Source organism: Schistocerca cancellata, chromosome 12 (assembly GCF_023864275.1).
Source record: "Schistocerca cancellata isolate TAMUIC-IGC-003103 chromosome 12, iqSchCanc2.1, whole genome shotgun sequence".
NCBI lineage: Eukaryota > Metazoa > Arthropoda > Insecta > Orthoptera > Acrididae > Schistocerca > Schistocerca cancellata.
Window position 1 is genome coordinate 155,378,724 of NC_064637.1, and position 24,161 is coordinate 155,402,884.

General features: G+C 38.6%; 1 protein-coding gene across 1 annotated transcript in view; it reads left to right on the forward strand.

Moving 5' to 3' along the window:
* Positions 1-22,181, forward strand: part of LOC126109890 (uncharacterized) — a 54,957-nt gene extending 32,776 nt beyond the window's left edge. Inside the window, exons 5-7 of the mRNA XM_049914979.1 lie at positions 5,474-5,572; positions 17,678-17,884; positions 21,597-22,181. Coding sequence (XP_049770936.1) covers positions 5,474-5,572; positions 17,678-17,884; positions 21,597-21,713 — 423 coding nt within the window. The 3' untranslated portion in view covers positions 21,714-22,181. The remainder of the gene's footprint in view (positions 1-5,473; positions 5,573-17,677; positions 17,885-21,596) is intronic.
* The last annotated feature ends 1,980 nt before the right edge of the window (positions 22,182-24,161 follow it).

The following is a 24,161-nucleotide window of genomic DNA, read 5'->3' on the forward strand; positions in this document are numbered from 1 at the left end:
ATGTGTCGAATGCCTTAGATCACATTTCATTAAAAAACACAGCATTACTACTTGGAGATTTTGATGCACAAATTTTCAAAGAATGTCAGCACAGGTCAATAGTAAGAAATCTGCTGCACATAAAAGAACTAGCAGCACAAAGAAAGAATTTTAAGCCTGTGCAGACAGCATAACATAGTACTAAAACATACATTCTTCAGAAAACTGCCTAAAAAACAAAATACATGGGTATCACAAAATCCGATTTGTGGTGAGAAACAACTTGATCACATTTCTATAAGTAGACTCTGCAACACAGGTACTCAGTATAAAAATTGCTGGTTTGGATTCACACCACTATATACCTATCTTTCATTAAATTCAATGTCAGACCAATACTTAGAAAAAAAGAATCAATACTAACCCTGAAAGTTTGATATACAGATGTTACCTAGAGAAAGTGATTGCAAAATGTATTTGGGAAAAAAAAATACCTAAATGTTTGGAACAACTCCAAAAAGGCCTCACTCTGCCTGCAGAAGAAACTGTTGCTCTTAAAAATAAATGGAAACATGCTGGGTAGTACGATGATTGTGAGGAGTTGATTATAAAGAGACAATGAGCTTAGAATATCCGGGACACAAATAAAAATGATAAGAACAGGAAAATTTTTATAAAAGCAAGGAAACATGCCCCAAAAAGGCTCAAACATTGGGAGTACAACTTATAAAAGATCAGCTAATGTCAGTTGAGTCACATTTTAAACAGAACAACACAAGGAACTTTTATAAAACATTCAAAAATAGTTTAAAGAACACACCCCGAAGATTACAGTTTATAGATCCAAAAATACAAACAACACTGAGAACTGCAGAATACTTGTGGTCAACTTCAAAGAACGACACAACAGCAATTCACCAAAAGAAGTATTTCATTTTGATCATGTAAACCAGATACAACCAGCTTCAGAGCTACCAATAATAGAGTAAATCAGAGAAATCATAAAAGAAAATAAAAAGCAAGAAGACAATATAGTTGTTGAATTGTGGAAACAAACTAGTGACAACATTATTCTATGTCTAACAGAAATCATTATTGAACTTTGGATAACAAGCAGATTACCTTCAGAACGGACGTAACGATTAATGCATCCACTACATAAAAGAGATTAGAAAACTGATCCTAACAATTATACCAGTCACATATAAGATCTGTCCATGGCAGTTTAAAAGATAGCTGAAGGAATGTTCAGCCCACAACTAGGAGAGTACGAAGCAGGATTTAGGAAGGGAAGGTCTTGTGCATAGCAAATACTAAATCTAAGAAACATAACAGAAGTGAAGAAAATCAGAAACTTAAAACACGTGATAACTTTAGTAGATTTTAAAAAGGCATACGACCCTATTAGATATGTCCTAATCAGCACTATAAAGGAATTTACATTTGACAATAAAACAACCGAAATAATTAAACGAACTTTAACAAACACAATATCAAAAGTAAAATCTATGGGGAATTGTCAAAAACTTTTGAAATAATCAGAAGTAAGGCAGGGAGATAGTTTGTCACCCCTACTTTTTAACTGCACATTAGAGACGGTAGTGAGAGAATGGAGAGAGTCCAATTACTAAGTAGTAATTACAGTAGGAAGAAGGTGTGCCATGTTTTATTGTCATGTCCCCGTTTTAGTCAATCTCGTGTTGTCCTGTCTCTGCCATCTACTTTACAGGATATTTTAGCTGATGACGCTCGAGCAGCTGCTTGTGTACTTCGTTTCATTACTTTGACTGGCATGTCCAAAGACATCTAACTCTTTCACTTATTTTATCTGCATCTTTGTAAGAACTTTCTGGTGTCCCCCCCCCTTGAGTTTTACTAGATTCTATGTGCTCTAACAATTGTGACAGGGCGCTAATGACCTCAGTAGTTGAGCGCCCTTAAACCCAAAAAAAAAAAAAAAAAAAAAAAAAAAAAAAAAAAAAAAAGAGAGAGAGAGAGAGAGAGAGAGAGAGAGAGAGAGAGAGAGAGAGAGAGAGAGAGAGAGAAAGAAAGAAGAAGAAGGAGAGAGAGAGAGAGAGAGAGAAAGAAAGAAGAAGAAGGAGAGAGAGAGAGAGAGAGAGAGAGAGAGAGAGAAGAAGAAGTTGGCAAAGTGCAATTCCGCGATTACAGTGCAAAGACGTTTCATGTTGATGTACCAAATTGATCCTCCGAATGGGTGGAACATTCGCTGATGGTATCGGCAGTTTCTAGATACAGGATGTGTTTGTAAAGGAAAGAGTCGTGGCCGCCCTCGTGTTCCTGAAGAAAATGTTGCATGAATTCAAACCGCTTTCCAACATAGCCCTTCAAAATCAGCTTGTTGTGTCAGTAGGGAGTTACAGCTGCCTACAACAATAATTTGGCGTGTTTTGAGACGTAAGTTGGTTATGAAGCCATACAAGTTACAGCTGTTACAAGCTCTGCGTCCTGATGACAAACGGAGACCTGTGGTATTTTGTAATGAGATTCTTGATGCTATTGCCAATGATAATACTTTCACACAATGCATTGTGTTCAGTGATGAAGCGACTTTCCACGTTAGTGGTCAGGTAAGCAAACACAATGTTCGAATTTGGGACCTACAGAACCCACATGCAGCCCAAAGTCTATGTGTTTTGTGCGATATCTCGATCATCTGTTTACGGCCCATTCTTCTTTAATGGAAACACGGTTAACAGTCAGCAGTATCAGGCTATGTTACAAAACTGGTTGTTTCTGAGGCTGCATGAAGAAAACTTCATTTTTCAATAAACCGGGCACCCTCTCACTGGAGTCACCAAGTGTGTGAATATCTGAATGAAACTCTACCAAACTGTTGGATTGGTCGTGAAGGAGCCAGCAACTTAGCATGTCTCAGCTGGGCTCCACGGTCACCGAATTTGACACCCTCTGACTTCTTCCTGTGGGGTTTCGTTAAAGACAACATTTATGTACCACCACTCTGACAGAATCTGGAAGAGTTGAAGAACCGAATCCATACTGCCATAACATCAGTGCCAAAGGACATGCTTGCCCGAGTATGAGAGGAATTTGAGTATCAATGTGATACTGTTCGTGTCGCTGATGGAGGACATACTGAACATCTGTAATCCGAACTTGAGAGGCTCGTAAATATGTGTGTAAAGTTTCATATTCATATGTCTTAAAGTTTAATAAATATATGCATTCAAAAAACATACATTTTTTTTTAAACACCCTTTAGATGTAGGATGTAGTAGTTATGCAGAAATGAAGAAGACTGTACGAGATAGAGTAGCGTGGAGAGCTGAGTCAAAATGCTATTCATACTGAAGACCACAGTAGTTGTCTGAGGGGAGATAAGTGTTAGCAAAAGTGTAACAGAATCCTAGGGTACTTTTTTGCCCCTTGTTAATATTGTTTGGAAAACAATGTTATTGCAGGCTCAGTGTGGAGCTTGTCTGGAAATAGATGGATGATAGGCACACATATAGTACATAATATAAGAGCAGTTAGTGGCTCTGGTGTGAGTTGGCCCCACCTGTGGACATCTGAGTGACCTCACTGGCTGGTGAGGCCACAGCAGAGCCCTCGGTGGTGCTGTTTGAAATGTGTAGGAGGTCCACAGGTGTGGTCCTGGTCCTGTATTCAATCCAAAGGGTGGCAAACAAAAGTCACAGATTGTTCCTTACATAATTTATAAGTCACATTAGATATCCTGTTCAGCACCTCAACTGTAGTAACAGTTAAGCTAGGAGAAACAAATGACTTACGAAATCATGTGCAGTTCATGATACCTTCACTAGGAGACTAGTGTTTACAACACGGCTGACTTAGGAAGGCTAAACTACAGCAGTGATTGCCAGTTGTGTTTCTTTGCCACGAAATGAGAAGTCCTGTTTCGACTCAGAGGAGTTTTGACAACAGTTTAACACAAGGTGGGTCCCTTACAAGATAACAATTCACAGGCTGTATGATCAGGTTGCACGGGAAGGTTCAATATTGGAAGCGAAACCACCTCGGCTGAAGCCTGTTTGTTTGCCGGAGAATACTCAAGTGGTACAAGTTGCTCTACAAGGAAGCTCCGGTGAAACGTGCAGAAAGGGAGCAATCCAATAGAGCATATCCAGACGCTCTGTTCAATGGATTCTTAAAAGTGATCTACAGATGTACCTGTACAAAGTTGACCTCTGCTCATAAGCTCTCTGCAGAGTACAAGAGGCAGAGTCTTCTGTTTGTCCGCTGCGCGGAGGATATGAAACAAACTCTCAATGACGTTTGGTTTTCAGATGAGGTTCATTTTTATTTGGATGGTCTGATTTTAGATTAGATTAGATTTATTTTCATTCCAATTGATCCGTAGTGAGGTGGTCCTCCAGGATGATTAACAAATAAAATAAACACTGTTGAGGTACTGGAAAAACAGCAACTACATCGTGAACGACATCGTGCTGCAAGGATCACAGTGGGGGTTGCAATTTCCAGTCATGGACTTCTTAGATTTTTTTTTTAAAAAAAAAAGAAACTGTTAACAGTGCACTTTATTTGAGCACACTCCAAAATAATCCTATTCTGTAGCCTCTTGCTACTGTATTGCCCTTCCACACGCAAACACTGTGTTGGATTTCTTACACGAGTGTTTTCCAATATGGGACATTTCGCTCAGATTTCCAAGACATTTCTATGAGAGGCAATTTTGGCCCCCAATAGTCCAGACCTGAACCTATGTAACTTCTTTGTTTTGCAGTATCAAAAAGAAACAATTTTTCCCTAACGTCTACATGATTTAATTGAGCTTGGGCGCCTTCACTCTTGCAATCAAATCATGGAAGAAGTGTGCTGTAGGGTTATCACTAATATTAGTGTTCGTGTCAAGGAAGTTGGGAATCAAAACGGTGGACATATTTGGGCCTGATCTGAGCTCTAGAACAATTGTTCAGAGGTTTTCCATGGTGGTTGATATTCCTTTGAGTGTTTCTCGACAGTGAAGTGTATACAAAGAAACAAAATGGTGACACATTTTATGTGACACCCTGTACCAAAAATGAGCTGAAGTTGCTAAATTGTATAGCAAATTATTCCACATTCAACTGATTTTTATTCACAGTATTATCCAGTTCAAAATTAAATTCATTAATAGATATAAGCAAGTAGGTGCTTTGACTTTGAAATTATAATGCACCAGTCATCTCTCAGAACTTGTGGAATCCAAAACTGCCTTTGAGTGTAAATTTTTTCTTTGTTAAATTACAGATTTTGGTAAGTTAGAACAACAACAGATTTGTTTGTCTCCATAAACTAGTTAATGAAACAAATAAAATTTGTAGCTGAGCACCATCTCTGGAAATAAGAACATGAAAATACTGCAACAAACACAAAATTGTGATTTTTTTTTTCCTTCTATACAGTGTACTTTTGCTATTAATAAATATTGTGAAACGTAACTTGTTTTAGTTACAATTTATAACCTAAAGAAACTTCTGTGTTCTTTTTATAGGCATACATATACACGAAGGCAACCAAGATTTTTGGAGTGGAAATAAATAAAGACTTCTGTAATCTACAACGTGATATTATCAAGAAATATAATTTCCAGGTATGTGATCAAAAGTAATTGTTAATACCATACAGACAATTGTGAGGGGAGTAGAAATACTGGAAGAAGTGAAGATGATTCCCTGGTCAATGGCAGATAAAAGAATTGAGCAGTTGGCTGTCACTTAGACGAATGCTACAGTGCCTCAATTCTGTATGGTTGGGGGTGGGCTGCTGTATTTACTCCTCTTGCTATTATTACCAAGTGTGTCTGACAGTTAGTTGCAAACAAATATTAAGTGTAGTTGCTTGAGTAGGACTAAAAATAATATGGTTATTAATGTTAACATTAGTGTGTGTGTGTGTGTGTGTGTGTGTACTGTACTGTACTGTGCTGTAGTGTGCTGTGCTGTGCTGTAAACTGACTAGTTCCACATAATTTCGATAAAAGAATGGTTCAAGTGCTCTGTGGAACATAACTTAACTGGTGGAGAGACATGTCATGAAGTGACACGGGACATCAAACATGCTAAACTGAAGTACACTTTCACCATAATCTTCTTGAATTCTTTGGCTGATGGTTGACTGGCATTTAGTGCTTCTTGTTGGAGGCCGGATTCTCATATTTACAGATACTTTTTCTCATTGTTCTCATTATTCTTAGCACATGCCCTAGCCACTGATATTGATGTACATTTAGATACCTTTTATGCTTACAATTTCTTCCCAATTTTTTTTTTTTAGTAACTGGCATTTTATTCATAGCTGGAATGGTCAATATCAACTCAGGCAGGCTAGGAAAAAATCTTACCCTCATGGTCTCGGATGTTATTGAATTTAGCATAAGTTAAAATGCAGGACTAAGTAAGGAACACGTGCTATTTTGTTTTCTCCAAAAAAATTTCTGCTCTTAAGATACAACCGTCCAAAGATGACACTGTGCATACCATTTTGAAGATGCGAATTTTGGAAAAACGTTTGAAAGTGGTGTGTTTCTGGAATAGTGCTGGATACTGTGTTGTTGTTGTTGTTGTTGTTGTTTTACTTGAAAAGTAATTGTTTTATGATTACAAAGAAATCCTCCATTTGGACTTATCTGTCAAAATTCTTTTCCTATAACGTTCTGAACTTTTTTATGAAATGTGTTTTTTTTTTTTTCCAAAAATGTCAATCCATATGATTTTTATTTTTTCTGTTGATTTATGCCGTATAGTTCTACACTCCCTGAAAAGGAGAACTTCCACTTTTATGTTGAACAGGTTTTATAAACAATTGACATTTTTGCCATATGTAAAACCTGTTTTATTATCATATAAAAGGCTCATAAAAATCAAAACCTAACATAATTTTAGTTTTGAAAGATGAGTAAGAGACTCATTTTTCAAACATTTTAAATGGTTCCAAAATGTATGTGAAAGGTCCAAAGACTTAAAGGTTTCAATTTATACAACTTCTGTGCACTCTGTTTTGTACTGAAATTAGCCATTCAGTTAACTAAAAATGTGTCCCCCTTCTCACGTTGTGAATCTGAATATTATCCTGCCGATTCTGAGGTGTTTACCAAATCAACAAAATTTCTTCTTCCTTGCTCTTTAAAGTGCGTGCAATATGAGTTTTCCCATCACTTTGAATCCAAAAATGTTACTTCTGAATTCCTTTCACAGAATTAGTTTGTTTGGACCATTATTCTATTTTCTGCCCACAGAATTCCTTGATTTCCTCTTTGGACAAAAGAATGAAGGCTGTGGATGTGTAAGATTTCACAACTCTTGTAAAATCTTCAGCATTCTGAATTGCAGCTATATTTGGTCTGAAAAGATTATGTTTTGTAGCATGGTGCTTCAGCAGGCCTCCTTCACTATCCCAAGGCCCCTTCCCATGACCAGTAGTACTGTATACCCAGTCAGTTGGCACAAGCGACTTACTCAATTCAAACAGCTGGTAACGATTTGTAAAATGACTAGGAGCACCAGCAGAAATAATGATGATCTTCTCTGCCCCTGTTTGCAGTTGAAGAATTTTGCACATTGCTAGCAAAGCTTGTGCTGAGTCATGTCCTGTGTCATCACTTATAATTGCAGTACTTGTGGTCTTGTTTTGAAAATATGTCACTGCTGTAAAAATGAAACCTGGTCATTACTCCAATTATACCCTGTACTTACAAACAGAATTACAAACCAGTTCTCAGCAAAATCACGGTGAAGCACTAAACATAGTTCTTCAGCCTGTACACGCCCTTTTACTGCTGCAGTGTGTTGTTGCAATTTCTTCAGATGCTACTGGTGTGTTACTGCTTTCTCTGACTATTTACAAAGTTCATCAATGAAACTGTCAAATGCAACAGTTTCCTCAATTAGTTTATTTTCCTCCCATGTCGCATATGTAATTTCTGCAGAGTTATCTGCTACGTCTTCCAGGCCAAGTGTCTGTAAAGACAGTCTCCTTTTCCAGGGCAGTCACCACATTCTTGAAACAAACAAGTCTCTCGCTTTACGTCACAGACTATAATGACTTCACATGCCCAACTAAGGTGTTGTATGTCGTGTGCTCCAGTAAGTTCTTCAAAGTTACCACACAAAGTTGAAAATTCGCACAGTACACACACAAACAGACATCTCTAGGTGGACGTGGAACTACCCACTTTGGTCGTAGTGCATAAAATTTTGATCTTCCAATATGTAAAGTTCTATAGTTGCTCTTACAAATTGCAAAAATTTCTTTAATACTGCGAGTCATGTACCTCTTCACTTTCACAACTTTTTGAGCTTGAACTGTTTCAGTTATAGTGTCTTTTTGTTGGCACTCTGTTGAACAGTCCCATTTACCTTCCAGATAAAATGACTGCACTATTTGAACTTGGGTTGCTTCTACAGGATGACCATAATAGGGATCTGGTCTTGCAAATACTCCTTTTACAGACCTCACATATCTTGATTTGTCTACCATGTACTTTGATACTGATGGAATGTGGTGCAAAATTGTTTTCGTAGAAAATGTCTCTTGAATACTAGTTAAAACTTGCAGCTTTTCACTTCACAATATTCAACAGCTGAATTGATATTTGTGAAAAATTCCTGGCAAGAGGTGCAAGAGTGCTTTGGTTCATTTTCTTCTGAGGATGGAATTTCTACTTTGAGGAGTGTGGTCAGTTTTGCTGTAGTGTATTCATCCATAGCTTTAGTAATTTCTCTGCACTTTCTTGATGCATAGAGCTTATGACTTGACTTCACTGACCAGTTTCTTAACAGGACTAACACCTACTTCTGTAGTTGACTGATTCAGGGTATTTAATTCTTCCTCTATTGACGCAGAATCTGTATCATTTGCACCATGGGAGGCTTCACCTTGTTCAGATACTATCATTGTTGTTGTTCTGTCAAAACATTTAGAATACAAAAAAGTTGCCACTGGAAACATCTTCACTTTGAAACAGTTTTCAAATGAGAACAAGTATTCCCAACCTGAACAAAGTCTGCTTTTTTGTTTGTCTTGTATATCACTCTTTCATGGATATGGAAATAGTCAGCACACTTCACTCTCACTTGGCCCCGGTCAGAAGACATTTCAAACAGTCCTTTTCACAAAACACACTGCAACTGTGTCAACTGGCAAATTCCTCACGAAAACACAGAGCTCACTGCATGTCTCAGATTTCTTAGAAGCCTCTTCAGCAAACAAATTCAACAGGAAGGCATCACTCTCTATCAAAGGAAGATACTGAAGCAGTGGAACACATTTTTGGTTCATTGACTGGCTAATTTCCATACAAGACAGAGTGCACAGAAGTTGTAGAAATAGAAACCTTTGACTTTGGACCTTTCACATACATTTTGGAACCATTTAAAATGCTTGAAAAATGAGTCTCATACCCATCTTTCAAAACCAAAATTATGTTGAATGAGGCTAGGTTTTGATTTTTTATGAGCCTGTTAAGTGATAATGTGGTAATAAAACAGGTTTTATGTATGGCAAAAATTTCAATTGTTTGTAAAACGTATTCAACCTAAAAGTGGAAGCTCTCCTTTCCAAGGAATGTAGAACTATGTGGTACTAATGAACAGGGGAAAAAAAATCAAAATTTTATGGATTGGCATTTTTGAAAAAAAAATTCCATAAATTATAAAAAAGTTCAGAATGCTATAGTGAAAGAACTTTGACAGATAAGTCCAAATGGAGGAGTTCGTTGTAATCATAAAGCAATTATCTTTCAAATAAAAAAAAACAACAAAATACCTAGAACTGTTCCAGAGATACAACATATTAAAATTTTTTCCAAAACTCGCGTCTTCAAAATGGTGTTCACAGTGTCATCTTTGGAGACCTGTATCTCAGGGCAGGAATTTTTTTGGAGAAAACAAAAAAATACGTGTTTATTACTTACTCTTGGATTTTAACTTATTCTAAATTCAATAACATCCTAGACCATGAAGGTAACCCCCCTGCCTGAAGTGATACGAATTATGCCAACTGTAAATTTCAGCAGCTGTAGTACATATTCTTTTTCCAATAAAATTCAGTTGTCAGTTGCAAATATATTCCTATTTTACTTTACTGGTTTCGACAAATTCATTTGTCACCTTCATAAGTTAAGTATTGATTTAGAGATGTCTATATATATTCTCCAAAAAAGCATAATGCTGTGATATGGTGAGACTGTACTTATTGTATGTGATTATCATAAACAGAGATTGACAGTTTACAGTAACTGAACAACCTGTATGTATCTAGATATATTTAGATCTGTTTAATGCTTAGAATTTCTTCCCATTAATTTTTTAGTATCTATCATTGTATTTATAGCTGTAAATTGCAGCAACTTTAGTATATATTCTTTTCATAATAAAATTCAGTTGCCAGCTGCAAAGTTGGAAAGTCAGTTGAGTCTGACTTCAGCTGCCAGAGACTGTGGTCAGGTGTGTGTGTGTGTGTGTGTGTGTGTGTGTGTGTGTGTGTGTGTGTGTGTGTGTGTTTCGCTTATTTTTGACAAAGGCCTTGCTGGCTGAAAGCTTATTTTGTGACAGTCTTCTTATTGTGCCTACCTGTGACTCAGTATCACTGCTATATGGTAAGTAGCAATTATCCTTTTCATAATATTGTTGTGGTAGCAGCAATCTGTTATGCATTTAATTATGTGCATACTGTAACAAGTTGCTTCACATGTTTACTATTGTTACTTTTTGTGTGTGTCTGACACAATTTTGACTTGAATTTCATTTTTACAGCACCTGAGTTGATATTGACCATTCCAGCTATGAATAAAATGCCAGTTACTAAAAAAAAATTGGGAAGAAATTGTAAGCATAAAAGGTATCTAAATGTACATCAATATCAGTGGCTAGGGCATGTGCTAAGAATAATGAGAACAATGAGAAAAAGTATCTTGTCATGGGTATATAATGATGATAAAAGTGATTTTGCTTCTTTCACAACTTTCTATTAGTTTGCTACACCGAGGTTTACTTGTTACATATTTTTTATACTTGATAGCGAGGCTTTAACTTTGAAACTAGTTTTGGCTAAATAAATAAATATAATGTAGCTTATTGTCAGAACAAAATATGCCTGCTGTGGCCGGTAAAACTCCGTGGATGTGAAGAGTCTTGTCACAGTACTACAAAGTGCCACACAGATGTAGAGGTGTACTGCAGGCTGCGACAGAGTCGCACATGACATCGATGTGTGTGTATGGGACTGAAGGCGTGCAAACTAAATTATTTTCATGGCTGCAAAAATGAAAGGAAATTGTCAGTGACATTCCACATTTGCATTAACATCTGTGACAAGTTGAACAACAGATGACACGGGGCAAGTGTCTGTGACGAGCACAGAATTAGCCACTGTCTCGATAGGTCCGTATCAGAGGAACTGGGATTAGTGAGGATGGTGTCAAAGTAGTCATTCGGTGAGATTTCATCAGTAGTATATTGTCACAACTTGTGGTTCACATGTCTACTGTAGAACATAACATGACACAGGTGCAGACTGCTGGAGATTTTATCAATATTTCTGAATGATAAGCAAAGATCCTTAGTGGTGGACTTGGCTTTTTGAAGCCAATAGTATGATGGTGTAGTTACAGTCGCAAGTATTACACCTTGCAGTCATTCCTCTGGTGGGCCCTCGTTTATAAGTAATTGATAAAAAAGAATATCAAGATCTCTTGAGGTCCACTGGAGCCTTGAAAATGACACGCACTATAAAACTGCCATAGCCTAGTGTTTAAGTTAATTGGTTGATATGCTCCAGGTTGTGGATCTGAATCCCGTCGGGAGCAATCTACTTCTCTTTTCTCACATCATCATATAGGTAGTTTCAAAACATAGTCCATCCATGAGGACTCTTGCTTGTGAGTTTCATCTTACCTGCAAAACACTCACTGAGAGCAAGGTCAGACAATGTAGGGCAATCCAGTGACTGTGTCACCAACACTTTGAGAAAATTAACTCAATAATGATTGCAAAATTCTGTGTGTGTGTGTGTGTGTGTGTGTGTGTGTGTGTGTGAGTGAGTATTAGCTCCCAGAGATACGTTTTGTATAGGCAACCAACACCATTGTAGTGCTCAGCTGTGTCCCACCAGAATCTGAGATATATCTAGATATTTCACGTGGATGCTTTGTACACCGTGTTGTTTCACTTCCAAAGTAGATCAACTTCTTCGCTTCATGCTCACCAATGTCGATCTTAAGCTTATCACTAATCTCATTTCTTCTACTCCTCATTACTTTTATCTTCCTTCGGTTTTACATTCAGCCAATGTTCTGTATTCATGAAGGTGTATCCACACGATGCCTTTTCTTGTGTTCAGCTTTGCACATGCACATAAATTTCCAATAGCTCAAGTACACATGTGAATTTGTGTGTGTGTAATTTCCTGGAAATGGAGGCCATACACACAGTGCATTGCTCTCCAATTTCTGTGGGAATCTTTGTGCTTTTTAGCAGATGACAGGCGGCTGGGGCCTGTGTGTGTTTCATTATGTAGTGTGTTGAAGTTTTGCTGTGAAGTGGTTTATGTGCAGAATGTCTGCTGGCTCCAAAGGAAACATGCTTAAATTTATAGATTATTCGGGGTGTATACACCCCGGGAAATCCAGGGAAAACTCGGGAATTTTTTCATCCAGGAGAAAACTGTAAAAACTGGGAATTTTTCATTGTTTTGGTTTTCAGTTAAATTTTTGTAATTTTGACTGGCCGGAACTGATACTCTAACAAAGAATTTTACTTTAGCCTGCTACTGCAGAATAACACTGCAGCAATAAAACTTAAACGAGAGAAAGAAAACCAAAATAACCTCAAGCTGCAATGCACACACAAGCGTCTGCCAACACCAAAAAGTGCCAAACACTTTAGGACGAAGACTATGCAATACTTGATAACAAAAAACTGGTTAAGATGACCATGACATCAAATGGTTTACATTAGGTTCGTTTGAGCAGTTGCCAGCAGGCTCGCGCGCGTGTGCAGTAGAATCACGTATGAGCAGTACCTGCTCCCACTTATGGCTACTTGAAGTACAGTTGTTAGCTGTATCAGCAGTAGCAACAAGCAGCCAGACACTAGTTGGAAAACTTCTTCTGGCGAGCCCAAGCTGCCAAATTCACGCATATGCAGAACTGTCTAAGTTGCAGTGGAGAGGGCGGTAGTTTCTACATGATGGTCTCCACGTGACCCGTGTTTAGGTTTAGTGGTTTCTCTGTTTCTTCTTAGTTTATAACTCTCATGTTACATGAAGACAAAATGGATTTCTGTGAGAGTTAGCAAGTGAATTAAAATACATTCACATACTTATGGAAGGTTAAAACATGTCATTAGTTTTAGTTTCCTGATTTTATTTTATTTCCAGGTTTTTGGCAGTCGAGCATTAATTGCCTTGCACAACACTGAAGTTATTTTTGTTGATTTGCTAAAGAAATTTGACTTTTGTTAATCTTTTCTGCAGAGGCAATCAATTTATTTGAAATGAAGTGTTTCATTCCACAGTATTGGCTAGTGTCAACTGTTTGCTGAATTACAAGTGCCCGTTTTTATCTCCTGGTACACATGGCATTATGCCATAATAAAGAATCAAACATGAGATAATACAGTAGTGGTACTCCAAGAAAATTTGCAGCCCGAAAACCACACTGAAAAGCTTAATATCAGGTTGGGGCATACTTCTTTGTGAATCTGCATATACAAATGTGCACTTTCATTTGAATTATGCATTTTAGTCCAGCTTGTGGAATTCCGATCCTCTTGGCTTATGCTCTGATGTTATGTTTTGTTTAAGACGTCATGTAAGATCTCTTAAAGTTACATAGGCGCGAACATGTGGGCTTCCTATGTCATCGTAGCTGCGCGTGTGTTGTAATGTCGTTTTCTGTCACTCTCTGACAACTGCTGAAACAAAGTGTAATGGGTCACAGGAAAATATTGCGAATGGTGGTTGAAGAGCGTTATTTTCAAAGTAAATTTCATTTTACGCAAGATGAATTATGTTAAGTGTGTGAATGTGCTTTGAATTTCTGAAATCACAGAGCATTTGATTCTCATTTAAAGCTTAACACACTGAGGGCCAACCACTTTCGAACACAAGAATTTCGAACCCAGACATTTATGTATAATTTAAAATTTTACCAGCACATTTGTATGATGTACCTATCACATGACATCAGCTGTGATTGGCTTACTAAAACGCATCGCAATCTAAATTTCAATGCTTCACAAACTAACATGCTGTTTTTGGTGGAATTCAAATATATGCTTTCACAGTACAAAAATATGCATCGTACATGCTGCTGCACATTAAAGATCTGGGGTGGATTGTTCATTTTCTAAAGTGTGGGGAAGTTCTACGCCGGTGTATAAAACCTTAATCATTCAAAGGATCGAAAAGTTTTGTGGATCTGAGAGAAAGTATTCTGTTACTTAACATGGAAAAAGCGTATTTTCAATTGGGGAAAAAGTGTATTCTTAACTGGGACAACCGGGAAAAATCCAGAAATTTTTCTTCTTGTCCACATACACCCCCTGTCACTTACCATGGAAAAAGTGTATTTTCACCCAGGAAAAAAGTGTATTCTTAACCGGGTCATCCAGGAATTTTTTTTCTTGTCCACATATACACCTTGTGATTACAGGCAAAAAAAGTCGTATGGAATGCTGCATCTAAAAATTTGAGATGTGGTGCTGTGAGCATCAAGTGTTACATAAAAAGTTTCCGACAGTATTACTGTAGAAAATAAGGTACCATAACTTTCGAAGTCAGAAAGCAGAGAAGAATAAGGCACAAATTTATGAAAAGTTTGTATGAAAACTGTGGACAAATATTTATGCTATGGCAATTTATTGGCACTACCGCTGAGGAGCCTGACATCTGAACAAAAGCACTGTGTGTGTAGCTCTTCGACAGACTATTAGAAATTGAAATGAAAGACACAAAATAATAATAATAATAATACAAAATTGGAAATCGCTATGACTGTTCTAATGGATTCTGGCATCTATGAAATTCCCAAACTTACGGGGTCCGAGGATGTTGATCTACACATAATATTTCATGATTAAAGTTATGTAAACAATTTTTTTATAAAATAAAACACAAATGATGCATTGAAAATTAATTAACCTTCACATAATGACTAAGAACCTACCTCAAGTAGTGCTTGGTTCCAGGAATCATTAGTGGAATGCTTTGTTTTGAAACGTGAATTAAGTATTTGACTGCTGTATAAGTCGCCGATTTCTAACTGACAAAATGTTGCTGCCAGCCTTATCACTGCTGTTTCCCTAGCAGAAAATGTAGAATCTCTCTGTGACCTCCTTTTGAAGTTTACAGACACAACATTTTCACATTATATTTTTCATACCTGTATTATTGAAATACTTCTTTACCTACAGGCACTTTTGCGTTTTCTTCTTCTTGTCACCTTTTCATCACAATAAACACAGCACAAGCTCCCAAGCAAAGAAGGTGATCCATGTCAGACTGCTTGCACAATGAGGCATCGTGTTGGACATGAGAAAACCCATTCTTTCCGCTAATTGTTGTGCATGCCGTTTTATTCCTGTGCATCTGCGATTTCACACGAGGAAAGAGGCATTGAGTGCACGTGCATTTAGACTGTTCATTCTGTTAAACAAGTCATATAATTTTTCTTCACTTTCACTGGGAGGAAGTAATCTCATTCGTGAATCCATTCATTGATATGCAGTTTTAATCCTACTCGTGAACCTTCTTTTTATTTCCACCATTGCCGCTTCAGTGTATAGATTTATCAGTAGGATATGCACCAGCATGGTACTCATTAATGTGGTTTCTACACATATAGTCAGTTGGGAACACACTATCAGAGGAAATATTAAAGGGGGAAAAAAGGCCAAGTTATGTACTGAATTTTACATTTACATGTCGAAATAATATTGAACAATAATTTGCAGATAGGGAATGTCCTTAAAGATTAAATTATTTGTGAAAGTTGAAATTTTATTTAAATCTCATAGAATGATTTAGTTACTATAATTCAATAACAAAACATTTTATACTGTGGGCAGCCACAGATCTGGAAATACATCTTGATAAACTGCAGCAGCTGTTAAATGATCCTTCATTAAAATGACTAGTTTTGCAGCTTACAGTTGCATTGTCAGATATACAGGTACATCTGAATAGAAAAGGGGGGGGATACAATAAACAATATTTCTATATCCCAAGTTGAAAAACAATGTAGTAAATAATGGATAAAAGCACTCACAATCCTTTCATATAAAATCTAGGCTGAGTTTAAATTGACAGTCCAACATTCTCAGTCAATTCAGAATATAACACCCATCTAAAGAGCAGTAGTTGGGTAACAAAATCAGCAGAATGATGGAGTCGACCATTCCAAATAGCAAAGGATCCTACAATAAAAACTGAGAGAACTGATGATAGGGTCTACAATTCAAAGTCTGAAAAATGTGGAATTAAAGTAACAACTTTTGACAAAGAATTTAATAAAGTAATAATGATGTCTCAAACCCTTGTGCTTAATGAACTTCGCACAACCAATTATCAAATAATAATGATGCTGAAACAATGCACCATCAACAAGGCAAGAAGTAATTATTGATGAAGTGAGAAAGCAAGATGAGTCTTGTGACTGGCAACAAGTGGAAGATGGCAGGTTCTAGTTCTGTTAGGTTAATCAATATTGAGACTCCTTCTGCTTGCTCACTCCATTAATGATAACTCCTCTTCATATAGATGACAGATCAGGGTGGCAATTCTTCTGGGAAACCTGGAATTCTCAATTCTTCTGGAAAACCTGGAATTCTCAGGGCTTCATATTGATTATGGAACAGGGTGACAGTTCTTCTGGAAAACCTGGAATTCTCATGGAATTACATTTTACCTGGAAAAATCAGGGAAATCTGAGGGAATTCTGTGTTTTTAACCTAGCACTGAAATCAAATTTTATTGAGTTGTATAAATCGCACATTTTAGAATACAAAGTGCGTTAAATATATGAATATTATTCAACATAAATTATTGATGTTTGAAAACGGTGGTTAAATTACTGCTTATGGCTGGTAGTCAGCTCAGAGGAAAGAAAAAATAATTATTGTGGTATGCTGCCACACCACCTCCCTCATGCAGACCATTAATTTATCAGGAGCTTCTTGATGCCATCTTCCCCCTCACACCTACTGTAATTCTCAGGGATCCCCCCCCCCAAAGTTTGAGTAGGTACCCTGTGGAGTGGTTTTCATCATGAGTATTATTTGATAATTGATTGTGAAATTCATTAAGTGCAGGGTAATGAAGAGACACAGTCTTTTACATCCTTTGTCGACAGATGTCACTGAATTATACAGGTGGTAACAAAATCGTGCCAAGAGATTTGAATAAAACTTCAGCTTTCACAAATTATTTGATCTTGGACAACGGCCCCTACTAGTGAATTACCGTTCAATGTTGTTCCGAAATGTGACCGTACATTTTGTTACACTATTTGGCTTTCTTTCAAATACTACCTCTGTCAAAGTGTTCCAAGTGATTGTAGACATTTTAATGACTGTTGCGCTAAAAAACAAGCGAGTGTAATTCTCACTGTATCGCCTTGCTGAGGTTGTACCCCTTCTCATACTGGAGCTCGTACTGCTGCGGAGGAAAGCAATTTTGACGCACTCACATTTTCTATCAGGACAGAGTGGTGGTACTGGAAGGCGACGTGACTAATGCGGCAGACGTGATCCGGGCAGCTGACGTCATCGTGATGAACAACGTGTTCGAGTTCTTCATGCCGGCGGAGAAGCAGGTGGCGGTGTGGCGGCTCCTGCGTGCGGCAGCACGGCCGGGCGCACTTCTGGTGACGGTCCCCGCACTTGAGGCAGCCTTCGCCCACCTACAGGTAAGTGCTGGCCATCACGCTGCAGGTGGGAGATATAGTGAGACGGAAGAGGTTTCTGTGCTACAGTTCCAACCCTTAAATGTTTTCTTTTGGTTTTTCCATTCTACATGTAAAGGCTAGTTTACACAATGACACTGAGTTGCTAAACTCATTTTGTGAAACACAGTGACACAAGTACACTTTCGTTTTGTCATTCGGTCTCAGAAGTGAAACTTTGGGCAGGTACACAAGTAGTGACAGAGTTGATACCTGTCTGTGTGAAATTGGTACATGAGGGAAAAAATAAGAATTGTGTTTGTATTGAAGAAGAAGTCAGCTCAATAACTTCGCTAAAAGAAGCTATTGTAGAAGACCCAAAAAGTTATTTCCACTATCTCAGAATGTAACTAGAACAGTTCACTTTTCATCTTAATAGAGCTAATATGGTATGACAAGAGAGAAAGATACTATAATGTGTGAAGCATTGTTATCAGAACTGAAAGTACAGATCATGTTGCATTTCTTTGCAAGTGGGGGATTTGTATTCGCCTCTATAGTAGGTGTTGTCTGTTCTACGGCCAGATGTTTAAGTTGCTTGTATTTCTCATAGTTCACTTTTTTTTTTTGTGTGTGTGTGTGTGTGTGTGTGTGTGTGTGTGTGTGTGTGTGTGTGTGTTTATAATGGAATGGACTTTGCTCTGCAGCTCAGATATTGTCAATCCATCTGTGTTCAGCAGTTCATTGCTGCTTGTTTTTATAGTCGACACCATCGAAATCCTACAAGTGCCTCACATGCCGTAGATGTCTGAGAACTGCAAATTTTCCTCCATTTCCCACCTTGTATTTAACTGTATCGATGCGACACCTACCCTCAGATGATGTTCAGCTATTGGTTTCATGTCATCAAAGTTTGAACAAACCAAAATGGTTTACTTTCATCAGAAACTTGCACATAATGAAGCAGCCAGTAATGCAGTTTGGAAACTTGATTTTACATCCCAATGTCATCATGTAAACTAACTTAATGCATATACTACGATTCCATAAAATGGCTAAATTCTTATTTGTGTAGTATTTCACTAGACTATTGACAGTGTAGTGTACAGACTGCTGATGATGAGAGTGTGCATAGTTCATGAAGAAATATTTTATGTAAACAAATATTCATATTTTACAATAACTGTAAACCGTGTGCATGTGAAACTTCGGCTAGAAATTGTTTGTTTTTCGATTGATGTGGTTTATTTGAAGGCCCTCATTCTCCTCTTTCAACCAAATGTTATTCTTTTCTTTTTTCCTCAGAACTTAATGCTTCAAGGTGCATTGTCATGCTGATACAATCAATCGTCGTCTCCAGACTATCGCTTTACTGTATCCAGGAAACAATGCTGTAAAATGTGTTCATATACTTCTGCATTTATTGTTTTATTAAGCACAACAAGGAAGCCACACAACAATTGTGAAAAATACCACAATTGTGAAAAATACCCCCACACTCTGACGGAACTTCCTCTATTCTTCACTCATGGCTCTACCGTGATGGCAGATATCGTCCTGCTGACATTCACCAACCCCTAAACCTCCCATTGGATTGCCACTTAGAGCTCAATTAATCACTCCAAATCACTCGTTTCCAATCATCCACTGTCCAGTGGTGTCAGTTTTTTACGCCTCTTCGAGTGTTGCTTAGCATTGCCTACAGACTCGTGTGCCTTACAAGGAAGGTGTCGCACGACCATTGTACCCCATTTCTTTTTACCTCACTATGCACAGTCATTTTGCTGGCTGGACTGCTAGTAGCAGTTTGGAACTCAAGAGTGATTCTTTTTGATGATTTCATGCAATTTTTTACGACCCTCCGCAATGCTCAACAGTCCCTGTCCGTCAATAAGTGAGGTTTCGGTCCCTGTTTAGCTGTGATTGCTCCTTAGTGTTGTTTCCACTTCACAGTCTCATCACCAGCAGTTAACTTGGCAGTCTTGCTGAGGTGACATACGATGACTGTAGTCTGATTAAAATTACTCAATAGTTGAAGATCAGTTTGGATTCCGTAGAAATATTGGAACACATGAGGCAACACTGACCCTACGACTTATCTTAGAAGATAGACTAAGGAAAGGCAAACCAACGTTTCTAGCATTTGTAGACTTAGAGAAAGCCTTTGACAATGTTGACTGGAATACCCTCTTTCAAATACTGAAGGTGGCAGGGGTAAAATACAGGGAGTGAAAGGCTATTTACAATTTGTACAGAAACCAGAAAGCAGTTATAACAGTCGACGGGCATGAGAGGGAAGCAGTGGTTGGGAAGGGAGTGAGACAGGGTTGTAGCCTATCCCCAATGTTATTTAATCTGTATATTGAGCAAGCAGTAAAGGAAACAAAAGAAAAATTCAGAGTAGGTATTAATATCTATGGAGAAGAAATAAAAACTTTGAAGTTTGCCGATGACATTGTAAATAACTGATGATGGTCGAAGCTGAGAGGATATAAAATGTAGACTGGCAATGGCAAGGAAAGCGTTTCTGAAGAAGAGAAATTTGTTAACATCGAATATAGATTTAAGTGTCAGGAAGTCATTTCTGATAGTATTTGTATGGAGTGTAGCCATGTATGGAAGTGAAACATGGACGATAAATAGTTTGGACAAGAAAAAAATAGAAGCTTTTGAAATGTGGTGCTACAGAAGAATGCTGAAGATTAGATGGGTAGATCACATAACTAATGAGGAGGTATTGAATAGAATTAGGGAGAAATTTATGACACAACTTGACTAGAAGAAGGGATCGGTTGGTAGGACATGTTCTGAGGCATCAAGGGATCACCAATTTAGTAATGGAGGGCAGTGTGGAGGGTAGAAATCGTAGAGGGAGACCAAGAAATGAATACACTAAGCAGATTCAGAAGGATGTAGGCTGCAGTAGGTACTGGGAGATGAAGCAGCTTGCACAGGATAGAGTAGCATGGAGAGCTGCATCAAACCAGTCTCTGGACTGAAGACTACAACAACAAAACAACAGTTGACGTCTGTACTTGCCACTACAGTGTTGCCATATCAGCTGCCGGCTATCGTTGGCTTATAGGTGATACACAAACACCGAATGGCAGAAGACAGGTTTTGTAGCCCTGAATTTAAATCCCTGTCCTAAGCTAACCTCAGCCTCATGATGTTCCAATGAAATGGTGGTCAACGATCTGCAGCAGAAGTAAAATCATGATCGCTTTGTTCACGGCGATTAAAGCTAACCTTTATGAGCAAGATGGAAAAAAATTCAGCCGTAAATGCAAACTGTAATTTCTCGGAATCATTGATTAGCTGAAACTGTCCTGACTCTGAGTACACGAGTTGCTGCGGTACCGGCAGAAAAAACAGTCCTCGTTGGCACTTGGTTGCAGATTATAGGCAACACAGGCAGATTCCAAACTAAAAAAGAATGACAGAAGGAAAAATAAGAGCAATAAAATAGTCAATACAGTGATGCTCATTTTATACTGACATGTACCTCTAACGATGTCTAGTTCTAGTAGTCAATATCATATTTTGTAGGGGAGTCGAGACACACACACACACACACACACACACACACACACACACACACACACACACACACACACACACACACAGAGAGAGAGAGAGAGAGAGAGAGAGAGAGAGAGAGAGAGAGAGAGAGAGAGAGAGAGAGAGAGAGAGAGAGAGATCTTTCCAAAACAATTGATCCATCGGCTTTTTGCAGACGGGCATCGACCTGACGTCGTGGGTGCGACCGGTGCCACCGCATGACCCCGAGGCACCTGGCTTAGTGGACATAGCGGAGGAGGCAGAGCACGTGCGGCTGTACGAGGTGATGTAGTGCCTGGCAGGGGGGCCTGCACTTGCAGGCCAGGACGATCTTCTGTGTTGACAGTCAGTGGCCACAGCAGTATGTGCGGCAAAAAATTGGTGGCACCGCAACACGCCATGTGACAGTTCGGCATGGGGTGAGACGTGGGGCGGTGGCAGTCGGTATCTGTACCGGCCTCAGAAGGTGGCATCAGTGTCACTAAATACTCATTCTCCTATGCATGTGTCGGATGTAAGTTGTATAATTTGTGTGTGTGTGTGTGTGTGTGTGTGTGTGTGTGTGTGTGTGTGTGTAAAACCATGTAAGCTAACAATGTGTATCGATCCTCATGAGAATATGCAGTAATGAAGCGTGGCTGTTTGGTCCAGGTGAGCCTGTGTGGGGAGACAGTGAACACTCACCTCATTGGACAGACTCAGTTTTTGTCTCTGTAGAAATTCAGGAATATTTGATCTATTAAATGTCTTCCTAATTGAAGTGTTGCAGTTGTGTTCATCAGTGTTGTTACCATCTGACATTTTTTGTGTATTATGTATCTGTATTTTCTTTTTAACTTAAAATTCTTAAAGGTTAATGTTATGATTACATTAAACTAATGGGCACAGTTTTGGAACTGACACAATATTTTGTTACAGTAGTGGAAGTCAACCTGGGTGTCATGTAAAAATGTAAGCGCAACATATTTAGCAAATCTGTATCTTTATTTGTAGTCTGCAAACCACTGTTTAGTGCATGGCAAAGGATACTTCCCACAGTAACACATTTGTAGGTTGTTTCTTGTTCCAGGATAACTGCTTCCTGTTCCAGGTTAATTGCTTAAAATGGCTCTGTATAGGCTTTAATCCGTTTATTGGTAGTCTTGCCTTCTCAGTCTGTGCAAGAGCAATAAATAGTGTTTTCCCTACAGGATCAATACTTAAGGGTGACGACGTAATCTTGTAGATTCTCCACTTCGTACTGTTTCGTGAAATATTGTAAGCAAGCTTACGTGGGACAGTACACAGCCGTGTTCAAGCATACGCCATTTCCGCATCTCCGAGATTTTCTCTCGTGGGTCAGTCAACCGTGTCACCATTCGTGCTGCCTTTCTGTCTTGTTATCTCTGACAGAATTATGGTGGTGTTGGCAAACTTAAAAATTTTTTGTTGTCTTCAAATTTTAAGTCTTTTTCAAAATTTCTCCGTTACTTCTTGTACCACGGGTCATGGATATGGCGCATTACCATGATGGAAAATGCCACTGTCATCGGGAAATATCATAATCGGGAAGGGGTGTACATGGTCTGCAACCAGTGTCTGATACTACTTGGCCGTCACGGTGCCTTGCACAAGCTGCACTGGACCCAGGGATGCCCACATGAATGGTCCCCAGAGCGTAATGGAGCCGCTGTCAACTTGTATCCATCCAACAGTAAAGATGTGAAGGAGCTGTTCCCCTGGAAGATGACAGATTCGCACCCTCCCATTGGTGTGATGAAGAAGGTATTGGGATCCTTCAGACCACGCAATGCTCTGCCACTATTCCAATGTCCAGTGCCGATGTTCGTGTGCCCATTTCAGTTGTAGTTGCTGGTGTTAACATTGGCACACACATGTCGTTGGCTGTGGAGGCCAATCATTAGGAATGTTCGGTGTACTGTGTGTTCAGAGACATTTGTACTCTGCCCATCATTAAAGTCTGATGACGATAGTTCCACAACAGTTCGCACCTGTCCTGTTTCACCAGTCTGCACAGCCTACTATGTCCGACGTGTGTAATGAGGGGTAGCCACCCAACCCCATGGTTTCTGGATGTGGCTTCACCTTGGTTGCTCCACGTGTTGAAGACGCTCATTACAGCACTCCGAGAACATACATGTCGTGCAGATTTTCAAATGCTGATGTTGAGCCTCTGGGCCATCACAATCTGCCCTCGGTCAAACTCAGATACATCGTGGACCTTCCCTGTTCTACACACAGACAGCAGGCTCACTGATACTACATGCACTGTGTCTGACTAGCAGTCATTCCTTACTAGGTGATGGAGTCATCACCTGGAAAGGTTTATATCAATAGTAGGTTGGTGGTCATAATCTTCTGGCTGATAAGTGTGTATGTGTCTGTAAGAGCCCTCATTCGCTTTATCTTGTCTTCGTGGGCCTTGCATGGAATGTACTTTGGTGGCAGTAGAATCACTTTGCAGGAAACAGATTGAAGAATCATCTTTCATTGCACCCTTGACATATAATCATTCTCTTTTTTTTTCATAGCTGTGATTAATGTGAAACATTATGTTCATAATAAGTGGATTTATGTAATCATGCAATGTAGTGGTACACTTCAGACAATTTGAGTCTCAGTATAATACTTAAGTCAGTTATATTTCTTGCTGAACGAGGCACTGATAATGATGTCATTGTCCAAAGGACAACTACTACAATTAACCACTAAGGAAAAAACAGTTATGAGTTTGTACTGC